Below are 25,255 nucleotides of genomic sequence, written 5' to 3' on the forward strand. Positions count from 1 at the left end.
GCTATGCATGTGCTTCCTTTATTGCCTCTCTGCATGCAGCCAAGCAAAGGCCTGTGCAAGGTGGAGAAAGCAGAAGTGACTCCTTTAAGTGTTGTAAGCCCTCGCTGCTCTTCTGCCTTACCTTCAGAGTGAACATGTTGAGATCCAAGAGCCAGCTACCAGACCAGAGCTTAGAGAGATTTATTGATCCAGTTTATTGTTGACACCAAGAGCATTTCTTAGCATACATCACCCCCGTGTCAAACAGGCGCCATGCTGTGTTCTGTATCTTCACCAGAAGTTTATACACATTTGAGCTGTACAGTATTAACAAATAGGGGAAGTAAATGCATCCCACTGCTCCTCCCAGGAGAAGCAAGCCCTCATGCACGCTAGTATATTAGCAGGGTTTATTTACAGTCTGTTTCAATGCCTGACTGCACTGTGAGCAACACGCAGCTCTGGGGCTGATTCCCACCTCCAGGGATGCCTGGAGTCAGGCTTGGTGGGGAGCAGAGGGTTGCATTGGTACCACTGGAACTTGCCAGGGTGCAGCCCTAGTACTGTCTAGTGCAAACTGAGCCTCCCCCAAAGCCCTGGCTCCGGGGCAGAGGGGAGTGAGGAGTGCATGCAGCTTGCCCAAGGGCCCTGGCAGCCTATTTCTTGCCCTGCAAACCTGCTGAGCTCCTTGGAGGATGAGTGGCCGACATACTTGCATGATACACTGGAGTGAATCACCATGAGCACTGTGAGGCCCTGAGCCTTTGCCTGCCTGCCTGCCTGGTACAGCCAAGTCAGTGGCGGGAGAGATGCATTGCTCCCAGTCCCTGCTGGGGCAGCACCCCAGGCTGGTTGGCATGAGCACGGCCTAGCAGCAAAGCAAGGCACTAGTGTCTCAGTGAAAGTGCTTAGTCCGTTGTGCCCTGGAAAAGGCAGGCCAGGCTGGGTAGAAATCCAGTACTGGAGTACTTCTCCTGTGTAGATTATTTTGACATCCCTCCTGCAAAGTGCAAGACTAAGCCCAGAAACCAAAACTACAGCAGTGAGGTTTAATTAAGGCCAACCCTGTTGAACATCCCTTTTTTAGCATCACAGTCCTCAGAGCACTGTTGTTGTGAGATGCTGTGTGAATATCTGGTTTGCTTCCAGAGCTAAACCGTGCTGGTTTAAGTGCAGAGTGTGATGCAGGGCTCTGTGGCAGGCTGTTCTAATAGGGTTTGGCTAAACTAGGTCTCGGTATCAGTCTATATGTGGAAATGAGGTCAGGTTTATCCTGTGAATGGTGTTAAAAACACAGAGAGGACTTGGCAGGCAAGAGGCAGCCACACGGTGGAGCTGCCACCTCGGCTCTGCTGACACCACTGCTGGAGCAACTACCAGCTCCTTTGGGATGTTCAAGACTGACCTTCCAAAGGGGAGCTCCTGCTGCCCATCAGCACCCATCAGCACGCACTTCTGAGATGCTCTGAGCTGGGCAGGAAACAGGGTGGCCTTACAATGGCCTTGCAAAGCTGGAGGGACACCAGGACATGGTGTCAAGACGTCATTTGTCCGCCTGGACTAGTGTCAGGATGCTGCTGGGCTCACTCAGGTTCCTGGTGGCCTTGGACAGGGCAACAGCTTCTGTGTGGGCAAAGTCTCTGCTGGGTTAGTCCTAGGCTCCTTCTGCCAGGATCATGGTGCCAGAGCCAGGCAGTACATCTGCTGCATGAGCAAGGGCAAGAGCATCTTCTTCAGGGGCTCTCCCCAGGGCTCACAGGGAACTGCTGGTGGTGTCAGCCCTTTGCTGTAGCTGCTTCCCATCCCAAAGCAGGCCTGGGGGCAGTGTGGTTATAGCCAAGCAGCAGAAAGGCACCTGACATAGGACATGGCACCAGGGAACTTGATCTTCTAGCAATGCATCCCACTTCGAATCCTGCTTCTGGATGCTTATGCTGCTTTACCATTCTCAAAGCTGGGCACCCTTTTCCAGCCTGCTATGCCAGCACCTCCAGTGGTCACTGCCACAGGCAAAACCCAGGCCTGCCCCACATGCCAACCTTTAAATCCCAAAGGTGTTTCAAGCCTTCCACCTGCCAGCATGGAGAAATCACGCAGGGCTGCCAGCCTAGAGGAATGGAGGAGCTGTGAAGGGAGCATCCCCTTCCTGCCCCCTGCCAGAGGGGACAAAGGACCAGGCAAGCTCCTGAGAAGGTTGATACATAGTACAAGGTGAAGCTGGGCAAGAGATCAGGAATAATGCTCCCAGTAAGTGCACTGGGAGCAGCGTGCACCTCCCTTGCTTGTCCTTTCATCCGCTGCAGTGCAGGGGTGAGGTGTCGATAAGCAAATCAAGGGCGGTTGTGGAGTCCCGGTCCTCCCTTTTGCACTCCAGGCTCCCCAGGGTCAGCCTGAACCAGAGCTGCACCCACAAGCTGCTGCAGAAGGACCCTCGTGCCACAGGGACTAGGAGGAAGATGAGCTGGAACTGATTTTTTTGGCTATTTCCATGTCCGACTTGGCAACCAGGAACCGCAGCTTCTTCCCTCCGGAGCGGATGAGGTCCACGGCACTGCAGAGAGCAGCAACAGGGAGAGGGGTGAGTTCTGGCTCCCTGCAGCTTGCCAGGAGCCTGCCAGGTCATGGACATGTACAACATCCCCCCCCCCCCCCCATTTGCAAAACACCTGCACCCTCTGCTCTGTGCCTGCTCAGTGTCACAGGCAGGGTCTGTTTCTCTTCACAGAGAGCCTGGTCTCCACGCCAGTGCTGCCAGGGTAAGGACAAACAAGCCCTGAGGTGTTCTGCCCCACGGGCTCTGCAGGGTGCAAGCTGTCCCATCCCACCACCTTTGAGAGGAACCGTGGGGTGGGCTGGGGTTAGAGCAGCAGTGCATTGCTGAGAACCATCTCTGGAGCAGTTGTTGCTCCCTGATCCCTCTTCCAAATCCCCAGAAAACTGCCTTTCCCTATTTCCAGTGTCCTGGGTAGTTTTTTCCTCTCTCTGCAGCTTGCTTTTACTGCAGCATCCTCTGCATTATTGACTGTACCAGGGACTTGGAGACCCCTGTGCAGCTCTTTGCTGCAAAACAGCTGAAAACCTGGCCTTGAGCACCAACTCCCACAGTGCTGATACCAGCCCAGGCCCTCCTGCAAGGTGCAACTCACCTTTGGTAGTCTGCCCCGATGAGACTGGTGCCATTGACAGCCAGGATGCGGTCCCCAATGGAGAGCCTGCCATCCGCAGCCGCAGGGCTGTCCTCGATCAGCGTGCGGATGTAGATCCCAGGGGAGCAGAGAGGAGTGTGCTGTTGGCAGGGAAAGGTGGTGAGTGACCAATCGGGGCATAGGGGACATGAAAGGTTTGTGGTCCCAAAAGGCTGAGCTATCTGGGAAGGGTGACTGTCCCCTGCGGCTCACAGCCAAGCGGGTGCCTGATGCACTGGGGAACTTGACGGATGGGTGCTGGGGACGGTGTCACAGTAACAGGAAGGAAATGCAAGCCTTCAGTTTTATATCAATTTATAAAGGAGAGCTGGGGGCAAGTTTTCTTGTTCAGTTTCATTAAGAGTAAAGCATCGTTAACCTGCAGCCATCTTGGGATGGGAGCTCTTTACTCTTTGTCGCAGCAGCTCGGTGATGCCCTGTTTCCTACTGACTAATGCACTGCCGTGAAAGGGCACTTAGTAAAATGATCCACCACGCTCAGCCAGATTGCAACGTCCCCATGAGCAATGAGTGCTGTTCTTGGAGCAGTTCTGGCACCCTACGAACTTCCTTTGCCACCCGCTGAAGGGTGGAGGAAAAGACCTCGGCTGAGTCATTTTCCTTCCACCAGAGGGCTGAGCCTGTCTGCTCTCTCCAGCTGTGGGACAGATGTGATGGCCTTTGCGTGCACGGCACAGCAACCTGGGAGCAGGGATCTGCTCCTCCTGAGTGATCCGTCTACACCTCGTTTTCCCTAGGAGGAGCACTCTAGCTGCCATGAGGAAGCCAATAGCTTCTGGATGGTTTCACATGTCCCACGCCAGCTCTTTGGAGGAGCATCAGGCCTGTCCTGTGATGGGTGAGGACTCACCAAGCCATCAATCAGCCCCATCCCCAGCCCGATGGGTCCTCTCTCCAGCTCCACCACGAAGACGTAGCAGAAATCATCGGTGGCAGAGCTGCGGCTGGAAGACTCTGGTGTGGGGTAGTCATAGGGGGTCGGTGAGCATCCTGCCAGCAGAGAGACTGGGTTATCACTATGGCATCACCCAAACCAGCCTCACAGCTCCCCAAAACCCCATCAAAGCCAATCTCTTGTACCCCCAAGGCTGCGATGCTTCATTTGCTCTCCTTGTCCAAACACGGACAAGTCCCCACAGGAACCAGGGAAGGAGAACAGTAGCAAACACGCTCACACCCCGATCCTGCACCCCAAATCAGGGCAGTGCCAGCTGTCATTACCTTCAGGAGTGCTGCTTTTGGTGCCATTCATCCCGTTCCTCCGAGGGTCCTGCAGCCCCTTGCCGGTGCCCTGCGGGGACTCTGGGCTGAGGGAGTCGAAGTTCAATGGGGTGGTGGGGGGTGTCAGGAGGCAGGAGGGGTCTGTGGGTGCTGGTCCAGCCTTGGGGGGCAGGCCCCTGCCCAGCTGCAGCTGCTGGAGCCTCTCCTGGAGCTGGGGCTCACTGTCGGGGTGCTCACAGGGGCAGCCATTGGTGGCCAGGCAGAGCAAGGGGCTCCCCTCTGGCTCGGTGCAATGGTCCTCCTGGGTGATGGTGCTCCCCAAGGCAGCAGCAGGGCTCCTGCTCACCTCCAGGACATCTGCTGTCGTGCATGCCTCTTCCTTAAGGAGAGAAATGCTCTATGGGACCCTCTGCATGTGCTCGTCACACTCTACCTGTGCGCTCTGCAGGCACGAAGGCTGCTGGTTCCAGCCAAAGCCTTGGAAATCTGGATGCTGCTAGGGCTTGTCCTAGCACAATTCTGCACCCCAGGTTTGTGGCCGGGGCTGTGCTGGGGATGCTCACAGCCAGACAGAAGGGGATTTCCTGTCATGTCTGTGCTGGGGGGAATCCCATTGGAGGGTGACACTGGGGGAGCACAGTGATGTGGTCCAAGGGTGGCACAAGGAGGTAGTGGTGCGTGTGGGTGCTGCAGTCAATGGGGAGAAAAGAGCAGCTGCTAGAGGAATGTCCTCCACAGGGAGCTGGCGATGAACAGCAATTGAGCTTAGCACCTGCAGCACGTCTCACCCTCCCTGTGCTTTATAGGAATTAGCTAATCAGTGCTTTTGTGCTTGCTTGGCTACACGGGGACAAACAGGGCAGGGAGGAGCAGGAATACACAGGGAGAAGGGGAGTGCTGCCTACAGATATCCCCCTTCTTCCCTCCTCCCCACTAACAAGATTGCTGGGACCAGCCTGTCCTTCCTGCTCACCTTCCCACTCCCCCCAGGCTGGGGGATTAACAGCACTAATCCTTCCAGCAGCTCTACGTGAGCTCTACAGCAAGCCCTTGCCCTGGGCTCAGAGGGATCCAAAACCCTTCTGCCTACCCAGGAGAGAAGCAGCCCCTCCATGGGGTACAGGCTACCTTTGGGGGTGCTGAGCCCGGCCGGTCGCTGGTGCTGGGACTCTTGCTCTGCAGGCTCCAGAGGAAGTGGCGGATGTAAAGGAGGTGCCTGTAGATGTTGTCATCCAACGTCTCCACCTCCAGGTCCACTTTGAAGCCCGCGCTAGGCAGGATGATGGGAGGGTGGTTGTCAAAGGACTCCAACATCTCATCTGAAAGGCAGAGAGGTTAACACTGGCCTGGCTGTACCCTGCTCCTGCCTCCCGACTCTTGGCCATGTGTGGTCTTCCAGATGGGACTGGGGACACGGTGAGGTGCAAGGCAACAGCATTCCCCATTTGGGCACACAGAAAGAGCCCCAAGCCCTTCTGAGTGCACCCTTTGCAGTATCAGAATCACAAGGCCATGGTTATTCCCAATCACTGCAGTTACTACAGGAGTCCCCAGGAGGAGAAGGGAATTGTCTGCTTGGCTTCTACACAAAAACCCCAGAGGGAGCCTGTGTGTGAGCAGAACACAGTGACCAGAGCAGCACTGAGCGCGAAGCCGGGGCCTCACCGGGCTGGAAGGTGGCCGGGCTCTCCTCCTCGCTGGGCTGCCACGCTGCGATGCAGCCCACATCCATCACCGCCTCGCACTGGCTCAGCACCCGGTGGAGCTGCGCGGGGCTCAGCGCAGGGAACTCGGCTCGCAGGGATGCCCAGGTCATCTGAGCAAGGAGACAGAGCATGGGGTGAAGAGGTGAGGAGCTGCTTTCAGTGAGAAGCTGCGGCTTGCGAGGGGAATGGGAGGGAGAGAACAGGCAAGATAGAATCATAGAATCCCAGACTGGTTTGGGCTGGAAAGAACCTAAGCTCATCCAGTTCCACCCCCCTTCCAACACCTTCCACTAGACCAGGTTGCTCCAAGCCCCATCCAACGTGGCATTAACACTTAAAGATGGAGTGAACCTGAGCATCCCTCTTTGATACTGCGCACCCAACCAACACGGGGTGACAGGCTGCAGAAGAAGGCACATATCATGGTAGGGACCCCCAAACACCAAGCAGCGTTTCTCCTGCCTGTGCCCATCCCGATGCCAGGCACCCCTCACCTGCACCAGCTGGGAGCCGGGCATGGCCAGCAGGTTGGCCACGTTGGCAAGTTTGGCAAAGAACTGCTGGGCGAGCTGCTCGAAGCCAGCGCCACGCAACCAGTCGAGGAGCAGCCGCACGCTGGCACGAAGCTTCACCCCCTGTGACCAGTGGAAGCAGCCAAGAGAGGAGCCTGAGGAGGCAGAACATCCATCAGCACTGTCAGGGAACAGGTCACCTTGCCTTCAGCTGGAACCCGGGGGGAGGGATGCCCCAGGGAAGTGAAATAGATGCAGGTTAATGGCCCCAGCATCCTATAGCTGTAAGTACTGGTGGTGGTTGGATGGCACCTGGCACTAATAGCAGTGTTAATGAGGGCTAATGAGCACCTCAGTCAGAGAGCAGGCTGCAGTAGCTTATTACTGAGTTGCTCTCAGCATCCTTTGCTCAGGCTCAAAAGGGCAGTACTCTTGCAGGAGGTGAGGATAGGGCACTTGTGGGACTAAACCCCTCCTGGGAATGGGAATGGCAACTAGGTCTGTGCTTGACCTGCTCATCCCCAGCCCCTTGAAGCTGCTTGAAGCTCCCTCCCTCCTGTACCCCTCAAGGTGGCACTGGGATGGACTGGAGGATCTCCCAAGGGGTCAGTGCCCTAAAGGTTACCCGGTCCGGGCTGGGTGTTGCAGGAGGACTGACCCTTATCCAGGAGCTGGTTGAAGAGCAGGGTGTTGGAGAAGAAGAAGAGGTAGGCGAACATCTGGGAGGTGATCTCGGGGTGCACTTCGTACTGGCGCAGCAGGTCCAGCGCTGCCTGGTAGATGAGTACAACCCTGCGGAGCTCCTCGGGCAGCGATGGGTTCGCACGCCAGCTCTCCCTGCACTCATTCTGGAAGGGGTTGCACTCCAGCAGCGCAGGGAGAGACACGTACAGACACTGCGGAGAGAGGTCAATTCACACCACCATGATCCTGCTGCTTTTTCCCTTCTTTTCCTTTCCATCAGCCCCAAACCCTTCCAACCCCCCTCACCTCCACAAGCCAAGCAAAGTGCTGCTCTGGTAAGGGGTTGCTCTGGCTCACCCCTGCCTCGATGCGCTCCGGTGGTGCACAAGGATGTATTTGAATCATATATAAATATTAAATAAATATAAAAATGAACGTTTCTGGTGCTTTTAGCAGTTGGAGTTGACAGTGTGGGACCTCAGCTAAAGGGACCTGAAAACTGAGCTGAACCAGGGCTGGGAACAAGGGTGAAAGAAAAACCAGAACTAATGGGGATGACCTTTCCCTATGGATTAAACGGGAGAGCAACACCTAGCATCCACTCCTGCTAAGGGGAAGGTGAGCAGTGCCTGCGTCCCTGCGTGCTGACACCAGCACACAGCAGCCTTTCTTCTGCCTCACACTGCCCGCTCTGTTCCCTGCTCCCGATGCTGCCTGGCTCTTGCGGTCCAACGGCAACGGTCCAGGGGCCCCTTTCCATCACACCCTGAATCACACCATTATGCCACGCTGGCCGGAGCCAAGCAGCTCTCCCCAAACGCCTCCCCTGAGCCGCTGCACTGCAGGCAAGGAAACACGCTGCAGTAATTCAATCCTTCTCCTGGGCTGTGACCAGAAATCGGGACATTTCAGCCCAAAGGAAAACACCTCAATGTGGTGGAACTGCCAGCTTAAGGAAACCTTCTGCAGAGCACAAGAGCTGCTGGGGATGCTTGTGCCTGCCCCATGGGATGCTGCTCCCCTCCCTGCAAGCACATACCTTGGAGATGTAGTAGACACACTGCTGGAAGGTGTACATGATCACCTCCTCCAGCACCGTCATCGCCTCCTCGCTGGCTGTGATGGTCGAGGAGAAAAGAGACTCCTTGGAGCCTACGGGACAGACAGAAGAGGATGGGGAGCAAACCGACAGCAGTGAAATGGGCTGAAGTCACTGCTCCCAAATCCCCAGGGTGATGTTATCGGTGCTTCCAGGCTGGCATCACCACTGTGGCATCCCTCGAAGAGCCACTGGCAGCACAGCGCAGTACCACAGCATGGCAGTCTCAGCCCACGGATGCACCCCTCCTTCCAACAGCCCACTGCCTTACAGGTTTTGACTTGCTGCATAGACCAGAAGGTTTCTGAGGCTCATTTAACTCCTTTTTCCTTCTTTTCTGTCTTTTTGGCTGGCACTAACACAGGCTCACCAGTGAGCAATTCTGCCTGCAACCCCAGCAGCCAGCGGGCGAAAAGCTGCCCCCAAAGCATTAACCACAAGCTGCCACGGTGGGAAGGGGAGGTGGATAAGGGGAATACAACAAAACCTGCCCCTGAAGCTGAGCAGCACCACTGCACGATGTGAGGCTGCTCCTCCTGCACGGATTACCCCAGTTTGCACTGCAGAGATGCCCCTGCTGGTGAGGATTGGGGGGGGTTAAAGGAGCATCTCGGTGGCACTGACCACTCGTTGCAACTGGGGATTAGCAGAGCAAAAGCACTCGGGCTGGAGAAGCAAGCAGGGTGCTCTGTCCAGCCTTACCTCTGATGTCCAGCTCCTCCTCCATGCTCTGGATATAGGTGGGTGATTTCTGCTGGATGAAGTAAAGGATCTCAATAGCGTTGGCCATCCAGAAGAGGATGTGCTGCAGGTCTGGGAGAAGGTCCGTGACGGAGAAGTGGGACAGGGTGGCAGGGTCCTGGCTGGGGAGACACAGTGAGCATTACGGCTGCTGCTCCTCAGCATCCCCACTCAAGCTTCTGGGGAGAAAACACCCAGCCTGGGGCAACGCCAAAGAGCTGCTGCATCCCCTCACCCCCAAGCCCAGAATCCCCCTAAGGAAGACAAGTGATCTGGTGGTCCCAGCTCCATGGGACGGCAAAGGAGACCATGCAGGGACCAGGGTGGCCGAGGGCTGCTTGCTCTTTGTGGGGTGCTGCTTTTGGGTGAGACTGCCCATAATAGAGCGGAGCTGCAGTAACTGCTTCTGGCTCTCCCCAAGCAGTATGTGCTGTTCCTGCCAGCTCTGGACGGCTGAACCCAGCCCGCCCGCATGGGGCTGCTCAAAAATAAAACTAACCAAATAAAAAGCATCTGGGAAGTTGCTCAACTGCTTTTCCCTGCTGTAGGAATAGGCCTGGGAAGCATCCGCAGGAGCTCGTCCTGGGGGAGAGCTTGCAGCAAGCACCAGCAGTTTCTCCAGATGTTGCTTTGGAGCCTGGATCTTGGAAGCGGCTGGGAAGGCAGCCCCCCCACACACACACTGCTGTGATAGCCCCAAGGTGGTGCTCCCCATCCCTGTGCCACCATCCCTGGATGCACACTGCAACACCAACCGTATCTGCACTCCACAGACAGGTCTTCAGCATTAAGGGTGTGAGACCCTGCACCGAGGCCATCCCTGCTATATCCCTTAGGAATTCTGAAGCCACATGTGCAAAGCCTTGGCCAGGTCTTGGATCAGAGAAGACCCCAGAGCTGCTGCAGGTCCTATTCCTGCAGCAAGCTCGCCTGCTTTTCCAGCCCTACACATTTCCAAGCAGGAGCTTTGTAGGCAACGCGGCAAAAGAACCAGGAGCTGAATGCATGGGATTAAGCAGGAAAACTCAGTGTGTGTCAGTGCCGTCAGGCACTTTGAAGGTGGCTTTAGGCAGCCACAGGCTCCCCTCTCTCATAGAGGAAGAAATGGGTTGAATTCTCCCCATTCAGGGCCAAGACAAGGCAAAGCAGGAGGCTGCACTTACTGCTGGGACTGCTTTTCGGCCAGCTCCCGTGTCCGCTCCTGGGCAGGGAGAGAAGGGGAAAGCAAAGTGAAACCCAGTGGGATGGGGTGGCACGAGCATCACCCAACCAGCACTCGCTGCCTCCTTGAGGGGGTATCAGCAGCACCCCCACCCCACCAGCACCCCCATCCCACCGCTGACTGACCCACACCGTCCTCTGGATCATTTTGGCCACTTTGAGCAGCAGCTGCCCGAAGTCTCCCGGCTCGAAGCTGGTGGCCGAGTGCTGGATGCAGAGGCAGAGCAGGAAGGCGGGTGTCAGCTTGTGGTCGTCCCCACCGGGCTCGATCAGGGTCATGATGCGTCGCAGCAGCACGTCCTCAGCCGCCGGCTCGAACTCCAGCAGCAGCTTCCTGCGGGGTGCCCTGGGGCCGGCGGCAGGCGAGGGACCCCTCTTTTTGGTGGCGGGGTCCCTCAGCAGGCTGCCGCATGCCCTGCAGACAGGGCGACCCTCGGAGACAGCGGGGTGCAGGGCTCGCAGCCTCAGCAGGGTCTGTGCTGGCAGCGGCTGCGCCTTCATGGGGTCCTTATAGAGGAGCAGGTAGTAGAGACCGAGGGAGAGGAGGTCCCCGTGCTGCAGCACGACCGTCCGGGCCACCTCGGTGAAGTTGATGGAGATGCCGGCACCGGCGATGGGCTCCAGCACCAGCTTCTCCTCCGAGCAATGCCGGGAAGGTCGGAGCTTCCTGATGGTGCAGTGCAGGGGCAGGATGTCGGGGGCTGACAGGCTGATGCTGGGCTTGCTCGCCTGCGTCCTCTGGCCCACCGTGTGCTGCTCGCGGTTCAGCAGGTAAACCAGGCTGTCCTGCCAAGGGGGGAGAGACACGGCATGAACCAGGGATGGAGGGGCAAAAGGGACCCTCCTCTCTGCCGTGCAGTGGGTGCTGCAGCATCCCGCTGTCCCCAGCCATCCCCCTGTCCCCTGCATCTTTGCATGGCAGAAACACATTTCTCTCTGCTGAGCAGGACAGCAGCGATCCCAGCTTTGGGCATGCTAATAAATGGGGACAGTAACTTTGGGCATGCAGTGAATGGGGCTGCTCTGGGCAGAAGGAGTTCTCCCTCCATCTCTCACCTCCTTCTCCCAGCTGCTTGTCCTTCCCACCTTCTTCTGCAGCAATGCCTGCATCCCCCAGCCCGGGAGGACAATGGGACAGCAGTCAGAGCAGAGACTCCCTGCCCTGCCTTATTCTCCAGCCTGCTCCAAAGCAGGTCTCATAACCCACTCCCCCGTGCCTCAGTTTCCCCAGCTGTACTAATGGGGTGGCTGCAATACCAATGTCACCCTGCAGAAACCTTGGCACAGCCTGATTCCCAAAGGGGACAAAGTAGCCATTAACTACAAGAGGCATCCCAGGCCTTCCCAGTTTTCCAAGTGCCTCCAGCACTGGGGACCAGGGGCTCCCAGCCGCTCTGTCTCCTCGCTGCCTCATTACGTTTGCCACTAGCAACCAGACAAGGGATGGGGCAGTTCAGCCATCACTCGCAAAACCGGACCATTCTTGCGCCAAGTCAGGGACGCTGCTCTCACATCCCTCTGGGATGCTACCGGGGGGTCCTCGCTCTGCACCCCCAGTGCTTGAGGGCAAGCTGGAGGACAGACTTGGTGACAACGCTGCAAGTCCCAGGCTGGCACCGCTCTAAAGGATGCTCTTCCACGCCACCACCCCAGCAGCTCCGGCCATGCAAGCAGCCCCCCGGGGCTTTAAGGGGTGATGGGACGAAAGCGGAGGGGGGTGCAGGGGGGTGCGCAGGGAGGCGGCGCGGTGCTTACATGCTGCTGGCTGTAGCCCTGCAGGAGCAGGAGGTGCGGGGACTGGTAGAGGGAGTACCGCATGCTGCTGCTGCTGCTGCTGCTGCTGCCGCCGCTCCGCGCCGCCGCCGGGCTCCCGGGCAGGGTGGAGCAGTGCCGCTGGACCCGCTCCCCGGGACCGGCCCCGGTACCGACCCTCCGGGCCGGGATGCCCAGGCTGGTCTCGCTGAGGCTGCGCCGCAGGGCCGGGGGGGGGCCGAGCCGCTCAGCCCCAGCCGGTGCCCGCCGGGCCCCCCGCGCCCGGTGCCGCTGCAGCTTCCGCGCCTGGGCGTTGATGCCTGCGGGGATGGGGGGGGAAGAGCAGCATCAGTCCCCGCAGCCCGCCCCCCCCCCCCGGTACCGCAGCACCCTATGGCAGGGGGGACGCTGCAGCTTGGAGAGGCTCAAAGCATCCCCAGCCCCGGGTTGGTGTCCCCCCTGGTTTCCCTGTCCTCCTGAAGGGTGACAGCAGGACATCAACGCAGACACTTTCACCCCAATGCTACCACCACAGAGGGGGTGTCCCAGAACTCCTAGGCCCCCAAACCCCACTGACTGGGACAGCCAAGCTGGGCTCAGCATCCTCAGCATCCCCCACGCTGCGAAGGCTGGGGGGAGAGAGGAAAACTCTGCTAGAAAGAAATTCAGCTCAGTAAGAGCCTGGATACTGCTTTTTAGGAGCTACAGGGAGGTCCCCCCGGCCCCCACCCCGAGCATCATCAGGCACGGGAGCTGGAGCTGCAGTGGAGCCTGCCCGCTGCCTGCTGCAGGAGAAGCTGTAATTAACAGCTTAATGTTCCCTAAACATCCATTCGGGAAGAGCTGCTTGCAAGAGGAATAATGGGAGCTGGAGCGAATGAATAGGCCTGGCCGAGCTGCAAAAGCAGCCCCTCGAGTGGCATCCCCATCCCTAAGGGGGTCCCCACAGACCCCTCCGTGCTGCAAGTGTGGCTCCAGCTCTGCAGGACAAGTTGGGGGTCCGATGGGCGATGCTCGTACCTGGGGTGGGCAGCCTCCTGGGAGCAGGTCGCTGGCATTCAGGGAGGACGAAGAGAGGGGGGAAAAGCCTAAAGGATTTGCTTGTGGAAGCAGCACTGCAGCAGCATCAGTGCAGCACAGAGCCAGAGCCCCATTTACGGCTCAGCCGACCAGCGAGCAGGCTGCGGCCAGTGATATTTGGGGACAAGCAGCGGGATTTGGGGACGGCAGAGCAGAGAGCCTGGTGCCCAGGGCTGCTTAAAGGGACACTCACAAGTTCAGACCCGAAAATGCCATCGGCCTTATTTGGTGAGGAACGGGCTGCTGGTTCTGGAATACATTTCTGTGTTTGTTTGTTTTAAAGCAAGTGCTCCATTGCTGGGAAAACGAAAGAGATGGGGATGGGGAGGGTGGTGGGAGAGGGAGAAAATAGCCCCTGCTGTTTACATGCCTTGGGATTAAGGCAAGGCACAGCCAAGTCACCCGAGCGGTCCAGTGCCCTGTGTCCTTCTTTAAAAGGCAATCGGCCCAGCTCATGTCCCCATCACGGCCAGCAGCACGGCATTGGGATGTCTGGGTCCTGCTGATGTGAAATCCAGGGAGTGCAATAAGCCCCAAATGTGCCACTGGGGATGCCAAATGCCCCCCCCCCCCCCCAGGAGCCCCGTCCCCAACCCACAGCATGGAAATGGACCAAAGGGATGAAGGATGGTTGGGCAATGCCTGACTATGGAAGTGGAGGAGGAGAAGGGCTGGATCCTAGGGAGCTGGAGCTCATTGCATCGGGATGGAGGAGGGGTGCCAGGATTGGGGTCCCACCACCCAGAGGGAGACGCCATCACCGGTCCCTTATCTAGGGGAAAGGAAGCTTCTGTACTTGTTTTGTGCAGGAAAAGGCTGCTTTTTCAGTGCTGACAGAGCCCCCGTCACAGGCTCCCCGCTAACCCCGGAGCTGCCCTGGAAAGATAAACACGGCTCTTTTCCTGAGCATAACAAAGCCCCTCCATAAACCAGGATAGGGCTTTTTCCAGTCCTCTCGTACTGCTTTCTCTTCCCAAGCATGTGCAGAGTATCCCACCCGAAACACTGCACGAGCATCTCCAGTGCCGAGCTGCTGAAGCCACACGGTGATGGGGATGGGAATGGGGCAGGATCACGCCCTGTCCCTTAGGAAGAACGGGGCACCCCTGGCCAGCACCCACCAGGCCCCACCAAGCTGCTGCCTCTAAACCCATCCTGCATCCCAGATGAAAACGTGTTGGTTGTGGTGCCTGGGATGTTGACCGGGATCTGCCTCTTTTCAGCCTAGGGAAGATGTTCCCTGTCCATGGCTGGAAATAAATCAGCCAACAGATACCTCCAGGGGCCCCAGGAAAGGAGAAATGCTTTGAATTTACCCAGGAGGAGCTGACGCCAGGCTGGTCCTTCCTAATGGAATCGCTACTCAGACCCTGCAGGGAATCTTCCCTGGATGCACTCGTGCTAAGGCGTATCAAAGGCAGATCCTCGAAGGTACCTGCCAGAGCATCTTTTATAGGCTTAACTGCTAAGTTTCTCGAGTTGTGCGAGCGTTTCAGCCTCCAGCCTCTGGGAAAGCCTCAGCAAGCTCAGGACATGGTGCAAAATGGGGCTGTTTTGGAAGATGAATGCCATAAAGATGCCAAGTGCCGCACCTCTGGGTTGTGGGTGCTCTCCCCGGATGCTCCCTACCCACTGCCTCATTGCTCCCCAAAAGGAGTGGGGCTGAGGGGACAGGCATGAGAGGGAATCTGCCTCCTTTACTGCAGAGCTGCTCCACCTGTGCCGCTGCTAATCAGTGGCATGAGGAGCGAGCACCTTCCTTCCCAGTGGGAAGCAGCTAATAATGATTAGGATAATGGGTAACCCAGCAGATAAAACACCTGAGCTATGTGCTAATAGGCTTCGGATGGGTGTAGGGGCTTCCTCCCATCCATCAGCTCAGCAGCAGGCAGGAAGTGATGCACCAGCCTGAGTGACACCAGTGGTCCCAGTCCTGCAGCTCCAGCGATGCTTAATGTGGGTAAGGACCCTGCAGGTATTTCCCATGGGATCCTGCTTTGCAGCATCCTTGTTTTGTTTTCTAGGGAGCTGCAAGCCCAAAGTCCCTTTATGTTTGCACAGACGCTGCGTTTTCCACACCAGTGCATTTTTCCTCACCCTGGGCAGGCAGCTGATGCTTGGCAAGGGAACCTTTGCCAGCTTGGGGCTGGTGACAAGGGTGACCCTGGTGGAGGGCACTCACAGTCGGTACCCATCCCACCAGGGGTTTCATGTCTTTTGGGGATGCTGGATGAGGAGGAAGTAGATACTTCCCCCAGACATGCTGCATCATTCCCAGAAGCTTCTAGATGGGCTGGGAAGGTGTGGGTCCCAGCCCCACAGCACCCCTTTGGGCAGTGCCACCAGTATAGGGTAAGAAACTGAAAGAAAGGGCTGCAGGAGTGAGCTTTTAACGGGTAAGACAGATCGGGGCTGTGAGTGTGCAGAGCAAATAGCCCAAACAAACGTGGGTGTAGGTTTTGTGTCTCGGAAGAGCTTGGTCAGCTATGGAAAATGCCCAAAGGTTTAAAACATGGAGCATTTCCACCACCCCACCCAGGAGTGCTGAAACAAATGAAGGGATATCTACACTGAAAGCATAACGGGCTCATTTCCAGATCCAGGGCACGCGATCCCATCAGGAGCTGCTCCTTCATCAGCAATCACTGCAGGCTGCTGAGCCCAGGCCAGCTCGGTGCTGCCTGCTCCTGCACCAGGCAGCCTGCATCCTGCTGCTGCCCCAGCCTGTGTGGGAGCCTTGTCCTCCCCATCGCTGCCAGCCCACCCAGGTCACGGCTAGGAGCGCTGCATCCAAGGGGGAGGATTTGAGGCCAAGAGCTGATGTGACCTTGGGCTCAGGCTGGGAGCTGCCACGTGGCTCTCCCCACCGTGTGCTGTAACCATTGTGCTTGACTCTTGCCCTTGCCTCTATTCAAAAGATGCTGTTTTTAGAGTCACCGCTGTCCCAAAGTGCTTAAGGTCTCTCTGATCCTGCCTGAAGAAAGAGATGAAGGAGTAGAGAGCATCCACCTCTGCAGCTCCCTCCCTGGTCCAGGGGCTGGCAGCAGTAGCCTCTTTCTCTCTGTCACGCATGCAATGAGCTGGAACCTGTAGCATCCCCTCCATGGACTGGACACAGCAAGGGATAGAGGCAGCCCCGTCTCACCATTGGCATCCCATGGACCCCCCTGCACAGCATTAACACAAGGCCTGGGGGCTGTTTTCCCACTGCTCCTCCATTCCATTGGAGGTGAACCCATCCCAAGCCCCCCCACACAACACAAGCAACCCCTAAAGCTGTTAACTCCACACTCAGATTTTGGGGCATCTGGGCAAAATTGCAATAGCAAATCGCAGCCTCTGCTCTCTCTGGTTTCCTTCATTCCATGTGCCTGGTCTCCTTCCAGCCCTCATTAGAGCAGATTGGAAAGGAGCCCCATCCCTACTGGCATGGGATAGGTCAGGCCGTTTGTTCTGCTGCTGCTGGGGGCAACCTTGGCTCCTGTTTGCTGAGCCCATGGGCTAAACCTGCATCATCATTAGGCTGTTTCTGACAATCACAACTCCTTGCTACAGGTGTGAGGAGGCACTTAGTGCCCATCCCAGCAAAACCTCCCAAGCTGGATCTGGATGCTTCCATCAGCAGGTCAGACCCATCAAGGGCATCATGCAATTAAAAACCTGATTCTAAACCTTTCCACCCTCATCCTTGTGGGGCTTTTATCTGAGGGTGGGAGGAGGAAAACTTCATTAGCAGGGTCACTTATTAACCTGCTGGCTCCTAATGATGCCCTTATCTCCTCCTGCCAGCCTTAGATTCATCAGCTATCTCTGAAGGAGCTCTCCTGCCCTACATTGCTCTCCCTTCATTAGCTTTTCATCTTGCTTAATTGCTCCTGCAGATTTGCCTGGGGTGAACCACCTGGGGGATGCCCACAGGGAGATGGAGGTGCAGGAGAGCCGGGCGTGAAGCTGCACCAAAGCATGGGACACCACGATGTTGGCCCACAGTGATGGTCTTGCTGCCGCTGCCTGGCTGCAAGCGGGGTCCTGTATGAACCCCTAAACTGGCTGGGGTAAGTATTTGGGGTCGCAGGTACCAAAACTATGCAGGAGAGCTCTGAGTATCAACCCTACCCAGAAGCCTTGCAGCTAAAATGTGGCTGCCCTCCCGCTTGCACCACCCACCTCCCACCACCAAAGCATGCAGAAGCTGCTGGTATGGGATGCCTGGGGAGGGTCCCATCTCCCTGGACCCTGTCCCTATCCCGCACCCAGCTCTGACCTGCAGTGGTGGTGTCCACATCCCTGGCTGCCATCTCCTCCACTTCTGCCCTCTTGCGCAGCTCCAGCCGCCTCGAGAAGCCCTCCCTGGGCTTCCACAGGTCCTGGATGAGCAGCGGCTTCTCGTGGTCACCGAGCACCCTCAGCCCTTCCGTCTGCCACTGCTTGTCGGGGCCCTCGAACCTGCCGATCACATCGCACAGGGCGTACTGCCCGGCGCTGAGCTGGCTCAGCCCATAGCGCTCCAGCGCTTCCTTCACCAGCTCCCGTGCGCCCGAGCTGCCCGTCACCAGCACGCTCTTGTAGTTGGTGCCCGCGCAGATGTTGCCCCCAAAGATCTTCAGGATGCCGGGGACAGAGAGCTGGGTGGAGAGCTCGGCTGGGTCGTCCTCATTGGGTGCTGGGGAGGAAGATGCTGAGCTCCGGTCCTTGTAGCTCAGGGTCCGGTACAAGACTTGGGAGAAAATCCGGCTCTGGCGCTTCAGACGGTTCTTGGATGGTGGGGCCATGGTGGAGGAGGAGGAGCCGTAAAACATGGTGCGTGAGGTCATTGTGGAGCGTGGCTGGGCAGGGGAGAGGAAAAGGGGAAGTCAGTGGTTTGGAGGCCAGATGGGCAGCATGGAAGCAGCAGGTGGTGGCCACGGAGGAGCTGCCGCCACCTCCAAAGTGAAAAGGGACAGCAGCAAGGGAAGGATGTTTCCCTTGTGCGACCCAAAACACCGGCAGCCAAGGTCCTTGATGTCAGCACAGTTACCCCAGGGTGGATTTGTCCCTGCAAATGCAGCTGGAGCAGCCCCAAATTCCTCCTCCATTGCATGCATTGAGGTCCCTCTCACCCAAGCAAAACGCAATAGGAGGAGAGCAGAACCCAGCGTGGCCCATCCTGGTCAGGAGCCAAGGCACCAGCAGTGACTTCCACTAACGAGTTTACGGAGCAATCCCATTTATTTAGAGGTGAAACAGAAAGCCGAAGTGGGAATTCGGTCACTCTGAGGTCACTGCTAAATGCTTTTGCTCACTGAGAGGCACAGGGTGAAAACGGGCTTTGATCAACCCTTCAAAACCAGCCTGACTCTGGCAAACCTCTTGGCTGTTGCTTGTTTGTGGAGGACACTAAAGCATCACTGACAAAGGCTGACCTTGTCACGTTAACCAGGGCAGGGCTGCTTGGGGCAGTGGAGATAAGGCCATGGGACCGTGGCCATGCAAGAGCTCCTGGTGCACCTCATCCATTGGAACAGGCTGGAAACCCAAGTGCTCTTCTGGCTTTAGGCTTCAGGCAGATAGTGCCAGATGTCACTGTCAGCATCTGGGGCCGGCTCTGAAATCACATCCCGGATGCACAACACCCGGCACTTGCGCAGCACTCATAACACGACCGGCTGCATCGTGAGCTGCTGGTGGGAAAGGTCTGGAAAGACAACTTCAGCATTCCCGATTCCAACAGCACAGGGATTTCCCTCGCCTCCACGTTTATAACATGCATCTGGCATGCAAGGAACAGCACCAGAGGACAGCCAAAATGTCTCATCCCCAGCTATGCAGAGCAGCCCTGAGGCGTGATCCAGCAGTGCATGCAAGGTTTGTTTGGGATACCAGCACCTTTCTGCATCTGCAGCCCTGCCTTGCTCAGGCAGGATCTTGCCACCAGAGCAAACCCAGCACTATCAGGCAGAACGATGTTGGGCCTGGAAAGCCTCCAAACCACCATCTAATTCGGGAAGAGAACGTGTCCCTGCTGCTAATGGAAGAGGTCACCTTCTAACCCAGAAACAAGCTCCCTGCTGTGCACAGAGGGTTTCTGCGGGGCGTGCGTCCTCCCATCACAGAACCAGGCACCCACTGAATGCTGCAGATGGGGAAACTGAGGCACCAGCAGGAGCTGAGGCTGCAGGCTGTGACTGGGAGCTGTGTGATGAACCTCTAGGGATGGGGTTAGAGCTTTGGCTCTCCCCACACTGCTGCTCCTCTGCCAGTGCTGCTGCTCCCACTGGGGACATCCCTGGGGACACCCCTTGATGTCTGCTTGACATCCTTGATCTGTGCCACCTCCCAGGAGCACCAGGGCAGACCCGACCTGGGGAGCAGGTCAGGGCACTAACAGAGTCAGGTTCAGGAACAGCTACCCCAGGTTGTTAGCACAGCACCATCAGCCCTCATTAACATCAACCAGACCAAAACCTTCCGGTGTCCCTGTGAGACCTTGCCATCAAGGATGCAAAAGACAAACCTTTGTCATCAAATCACTGTTTTCAGCTTGCAGGTTTAATCTCCTCTGCCCTGAACTGCCTCCAGCACAAAGGGGAATCTTCTAATATCTGCTGGTGATAAAATCGTTCCTCCAAGTCCACATCACAGACTGAGACATCATCCTCGCTGCTTGCAGGTCCCTGCCTGGTTGTGAATACGTTATTTATAGCTCAGCTATTTTCCTGCTCTTTTGATCAAATGCAGCTTCTACAGAGTGCAGGGAGAAGGCATTTTATGGGGAAAAAATCAGGAGCCTGGATTGGGAGAATCTTCCAGCCTGGTCATCCCATTTTTCAACATCTGGAGTAACATTAGTGTGATTGAACCAGGCATCAGCCCGGGTCACCTTCTCCCAAAGACAACACATGGTCTTAATCCCCCTGAGGGCTCTGATGGATGCAGTGATAATGAATGGGCTCTTCCCACATCCATGTGCTCAGGCTTGCTGGTCACAGGCATCTCCAAGGAGGTTAAAGAGAAATCTGGTACGTGCAATACCACTGGGTCCTGCGGTGAGAGCAGGGATGCTCCAGCTGGGCCCAGCTACCTGGACACAAGCTGTTAAGGGTATTAACAACCTCAGGTTGATGGGACGTGTGCTCCTGGACCTCCCAGCTCAGGCAAGCTCTCTCCTTGCTTCAGGCAGCCTCCCTGGAGGATACATGCCTGCAGCTATGAAGCATGACTCAGACCTTCCAAAAAGTCCCCTTCTTCAGCATCCAGAGACACCTCCACTAAGGACTACACCGGAATTAGCCAAAAGCCTGTGATTGCCTCCCAGTGGGATCCTTCACCTCTTCACATGCCACACCAAAACCAGGTATTTTCCATGGCCAGCACTGTCTGTATTTACCCTGCAGAGCTATGACAAATCCTTTTGGAATCCACATGGCCACCACATGTCCTTCCATCACCACAACTGACTGCAACCAACAGGGATTTTCCTGCTGGCCCTGAGGTTCCTGCTCCCACCATGGGTGAGCAGCTCCTTCCCACCAGTTCCAACCAGTGCCCAGGCAAAGTCTCCCCTTACCTTGCCATCCTTCTCACGTGCCTTTTTTCCTTCCATTCATCCTCTCTCTTAAAACGAGCCTTCTCCCCTGTCACGCATTGTCCTGGGTGGGCATCCGTTGTGCCTCTGCAAGAGGAAGAGAAGTGATCCTGGGCTGCCCACAGACATCAGCTGTTCACAGTGTGGTGGCTTTGGAGGGCGCAGAGATGCTATGACTCCTCTCCTGATGTGCCTCACTTTTGCACGCAGACTACTGAACCATGTATATATCCCCTATGGCTCAGCATCCCACTGTATTCCCCCTGCCTCAAATCAAACAGCCCAAGCACAAGCTGCTGCCATCTGGGATGAATGGGGCACATTGCCACAGGGGATGCATGCCTGGTGACGCATGTGCTTGCACATGTTCGTCCAACCACAGATGGGGAAGTCCAGACCAGCCCCAAGCTCAGGCTCCATCGCAGCAGGAACGCGGCAGCCCTGGGGGGTGAGATGGAGCAAACCCAGCCACGGTGATGCCCATGGCAAAGGGACAAGAGAGAACATCTACAGGAAAAGAAATGCTATTGGAAAGGAAAGGCAGAGATGGGACTAGTGGCAACCCCATGACCTTTATCTCCTTCTCTTAAGCATTCACCTCCCCAGGGATGCCAGGCTGGGGACCCTCTCACCCATGGATGGACAACGAGTCCTGGACCAGCTCCTTCCCCCTGCAGCCACAGCATGCTGGAATGCTCCCTGGGATCTGTTTTCCTTGAATCTCAGTTTGTTTTGCTGGACATTGAGGAGAACCACCAAGCACAATCCCCTCACCCTCTCAGCATAGATCTGCAAGAACATGCTCACTGGTAACCAAAGGGAAAGAGAAAAGAAGTGCCTGCAGTGATTTCAGTGGTGTTTCTCAGAAAGAGCCAGCAGGGCACAAGAAATAGTCCTTTTCTGTTGCTCTGCTGTGATTGAAATTGCACCATCTCATTAAACCACTTCATCAGGGCCTCAGTGCCGCTTTGATCCAGCCCTTCTTGCTTGCCCAGCACTGGGACTATGGGAGAAGCTGCAAGGTGACGGGTCATGATGCTAAAGGCAAAGAGATGCTGATGCCACCTCTGCTGCTCGCTGTGTCTTCTGATGATTAATTGCTCCCACAGGTTAAATATTTACGCCTTATTACCAGTGTGTCTGCCTTCAACTGCCAGACATTGATTCCTGTCATGCTTTTCTCTGCTCAATTAACAAGCTTTTGGCTACCATGTATTTTCTCCTCTGCGAGAGTATTTAGGTGCTTTAATCAAGCCACACTTGCTCCTCTTTGGTTTGATTTATGGGGGGATTAACGCAATGGCCATCTCATCTCTCATTGTAAGATGCTTTCTGCAGTCCCTCGGTCTCTTCCCTGCAGCCTCCACACCTCCACTGAGATGGAGAGGCTGGGTTTGGCTGTCATCAGCCCAAATCCAGTTCTGACAGCACCCTGATCACAAAGGCAAATAACTGCTATTTCTTTCCATAGCAAAGTTTCCCATTAATCCTGGAAAATACTCAATTCTCCAGCATGGAAATCGGGATGGACACACACAGCCACCCCTCAGGCAGCTCCTGCTGGAGGAGGGAATGCGCCCCTGTGCTGTCTCTCCCAGCTTCTGCTGAAAACCTATCATCCAGGTTAGGGCCAGGAAAACATGGACAACTCCAGTTATTATTTTTGGGTGCAAAAAGACTTCCCTTTCCCATTTGGCTCCAGTTAGGAAGGCTTTTGCTTGCCCAGTTTACCGTCCAGATTTGTCCAAGCTATTGACATTGTGCTGCTCTGGGTCGGCCCCAGGATTTTCCAAGCAATCATTCCTATCTCCTTCCAGCTTCGTGATAAAAGCACTGAAACACGGAGGGCATGCAACCAGCTAGCAGTGCCCAGCAGTGATAATCTCCCCTGATAACTGCCTTTGAAATGAATCGGGTTTATTTCATACCGGCTTCCTTGACATCGTAGAATGTCAGCTCTAAATACTGGCCTGGACTGGGTTTAATACTGAAAACTGCAGGTTTTTACAAGAATATCACCTCACATAACTCAAATGCCTTGTAAAGTTGTATTACAGCCAGAAAGGCACCTCTCGCATCGGAGACTGAAGTCATTCCTACGTGCCAAGAGTTATTTTCCATAGAGGCACATTGGACAGCAGGAATTTATTCCTGGTGCTGAAGTCTTTCATCAATTAAAGCCTGCGCCAGGTTTCTCCCTCTTCTCCCAAGGGGATGCTACCAAGCCAAGCAACCTGTGGCTACCAGGTCATCTTACTCCCTTTTGGGAAGAGCAACAGCACTATTAAACCACTTTTTAAACCTCCTGGAATTTCCCTGGGGCAGACGCAGGTTTGCATGGATGGGCGGTGAGATTCCAGCTGCAGCCACCCCAGAACGGCCACCAGGAAAGCCATTTCCCCACATCCCCATTTGGAAAATTTCCCTTTTCTTTTCCCTTTATGTTTTGGATGGAAACCACTGCTCTAATGGCAACCACAGCAGCCTGGATGCTGCGAGCGCAGGGAGAGGCTGGCCGGCCCTGCAATGTGGAACAAATTATAACTGAGAGAGCAAAGGAAATGAGAACACCCTGGACACGGCGCCTTTGACGTGCGCTCCTTTGGCTCCAAATCCTGCCCCTCTGCAGATCCCATCCCTGCTGCTGAGGCAGAGTCCAGACCCCATTCAGCGTCAGAGCCCCCATTCTGGATCGAGTCTCTGCTTCAGAGCCCAGTTTCTTCTTGTGTGAGTTTTATCCATCTAATCTAGGGATGGGCTGGAGGCTGATAATGTCGATGCCAGCCTCAGTGCTGTCTTTAGCCGGATCAGAGCAGGTAAACTCCTTACCATGTTATTATTAGCAGCAGGCGCTCTGTGGTAGCACCCTGGACCCCACAACCCAAGGACCATTCAAAGCAGGTATAAAGGCAGTCCTGCAAAGACGAACTAACAGCTTGTCCTAAAAGCACTTCTAGCTCTGCAGACAAATTATACTGATTAGGACTCAATTCTACAAGAACAACAGGAGTCCTTTCAGCACATTTTCTTTTCTCACTTCATTTTTTCCCCTATTATTTTGCAGGTTTGGAGCCACCAACGTGCATCAGCTCTCAGGCAATGCACAAGTACAAATTCCAGCCCTCTGCCCAGGCAGCTCTCACTTCTCACACAAGGAACACTCACAAAGAGCATTTGCTTTCTGCTGCCTCCTGAGCAGCAGAGTCTCCGTAGGCTGCCTAATTATAAGATCTTAGCAGTGATTCTTTTCCTGCGATAATTAACTGATCCTGGAGAGTGCTGAAAATAAGCACTTCCCAAGCAAGCAGCAAACTCCCCTGAGTTTCCTCTGCTAGAGTTACAAGTCAGCATGAAACTGCTCCAGCCACACGGGGACACAGACCCACAGCAGCTCCCTGCCAAGGCCTGAGATGCCACGACAGTCGCAAGCAGCTGAATACAGGTGAAACTGCGTGTGTGGAATAGCAGCGCGATCCCAAGGGGCATGCAAGGGCGAGAAGGATCCCAAGGGATGTGCAATGGGGAGAAGGATACCAAAAGGTGTGCAATTGGGTTAAGGGCCCCAAGGGGCATGCAGTGGGGAAAAGGACCCCGAGGGGTTCGCAGTCAGAAGCATCCCAAGGGGCACGCAGTGGGGAGAAGGATCCCAAAGGGTGCGCAGTGGGTCAAGGGCCACAAGGGGACACCCAGCGGAAGGAAGGGTCCCCAGGTGTCTGGCAATGGGACGACGATCCCAGGGTGCTGCATCTCCCCAGCCTGGCCCCCGCCTGCCCGCTGCCCCGTAGGGTCTCCAACAGCAACCGGACGAGCCTCAACCCTCACCGCCGCTTTCCCCCTGCCTCCACTTTCCAAGCGGACGAGAAACAAGCGTGCCCGTCCCAGCAGGTGAGGACAGCTGCTGGCCCCATCCCGGACAGCGGCTCCCGGGAGCGGGGAGCTCCGTACGGAGGGGCTGCCCGCGGTGTCCCATGGGATGCCATAGGGGAAGATCAGTCCCCAGACCACCCCCTCGGGTAGGGTCTGCCTTGTCCGGCCCCACGGTGCGCGCCCCCCCCGCGGTACTCACCGTGCGGGACACGGCGGCTGCAGCGCCCGGACCCGCCGGGGCTGCGCGGCGTGTCCCGCCGCCGGGGCGGAGCGCAGCGCAGCGGAACGGCACTGCGGCGCCCCCCTGTGGTCGCCCGCAGCGCTGCGCAGCGCCGAGCTCCGCGGGACGGGGTGGAGCGGCAGCGCCGGCCCTTGCGGCCGGTAGGAAGGGGCAGGACGCGACATGTCGCGACTTGATGGTGGAGCAGGGCCAGGGAAGGGCAATGCAGCTGGTGCAGGGCCTGGAGCACAAGTGTGATGGGGGACGGCTGAGGGACCTGGGGGGTTTAGTCTGGAGAAGAGAAGGTTTAGGGAGACCTTATGGCTCTCTACAAGTGCCTGACAAGAGGATGGAGTGAGGTGGGGTTGGTCTCTTCTCCCAGCTAGTAAGCGATAGGAGAAGA

The 25,255-nt window shown here is 56.4% G+C and overlaps 1 protein-coding gene and 1 long non-coding RNA gene across 4 annotated transcripts; one reads left to right on the forward strand and one right to left on the reverse strand.

The window, feature by feature from the left end:
• Positions 1–163: 163 nt before the first annotated feature.
• On the reverse strand, positions 164–24,895 carry RADIL (Rap associating with DIL domain). Its single transcript, XM_061474099.1, has 16 exons — positions 24,832–24,895; positions 20,748–20,852; positions 17,466–18,027; positions 12,125–12,441; positions 10,496–11,155; positions 10,312–10,349; positions 9,110–9,270; positions 8,348–8,460; positions 7,283–7,520; positions 6,607–6,779; positions 6,072–6,222; positions 5,535–5,725; positions 4,407–4,785; positions 4,036–4,175; positions 3,126–3,265; positions 164–2,530 (listed from the first exon to the last, which is right to left on the reverse strand). Exons 2-16 carry the CDS (start codon positions 20,781–20,783, stop codon positions 2,425–2,427), a joined length of 3,405 nt encoding a protein of 1,134 aa, XP_061330083.1. The 5' UTR covers positions 20,784–20,852; positions 24,832–24,895; the 3' UTR covers positions 164–2,424.
• Positions 14,898–17,094, forward strand: LOC133279892 (uncharacterized). Of its 3 annotated transcripts, XR_009747005.1 has the most exons (4): positions 14,898–15,176; positions 15,480–15,597; positions 16,757–16,826; positions 17,083–17,094. It is a non-coding gene; the product is annotated as an uncharacterized LOC133279892 (long non-coding RNA). The 3 variants fall into 3 exon arrangements; XR_009747006.1 differs by lacking the exon at positions 15,480–15,597; XR_009747007.1 differs by having other exon boundaries at positions 14,900–15,176; positions 16,757–17,088.
• Positions 24,896–25,255: the final 360 nt, after the last annotated feature.

This window comes from Pezoporus flaviventris, unplaced genomic scaffold (assembly GCF_033815535.1).
Source record: "Pezoporus flaviventris isolate CSIRO_AGI_PZ_B2104156 unplaced genomic scaffold, CSIRO_AGI_Pfla_v1 ptg000078l, whole genome shotgun sequence".
NCBI classification, from domain to species: domain Eukaryota; kingdom Metazoa; phylum Chordata; class Aves; order Psittaciformes; family Psittacidae; genus Pezoporus; species Pezoporus flaviventris.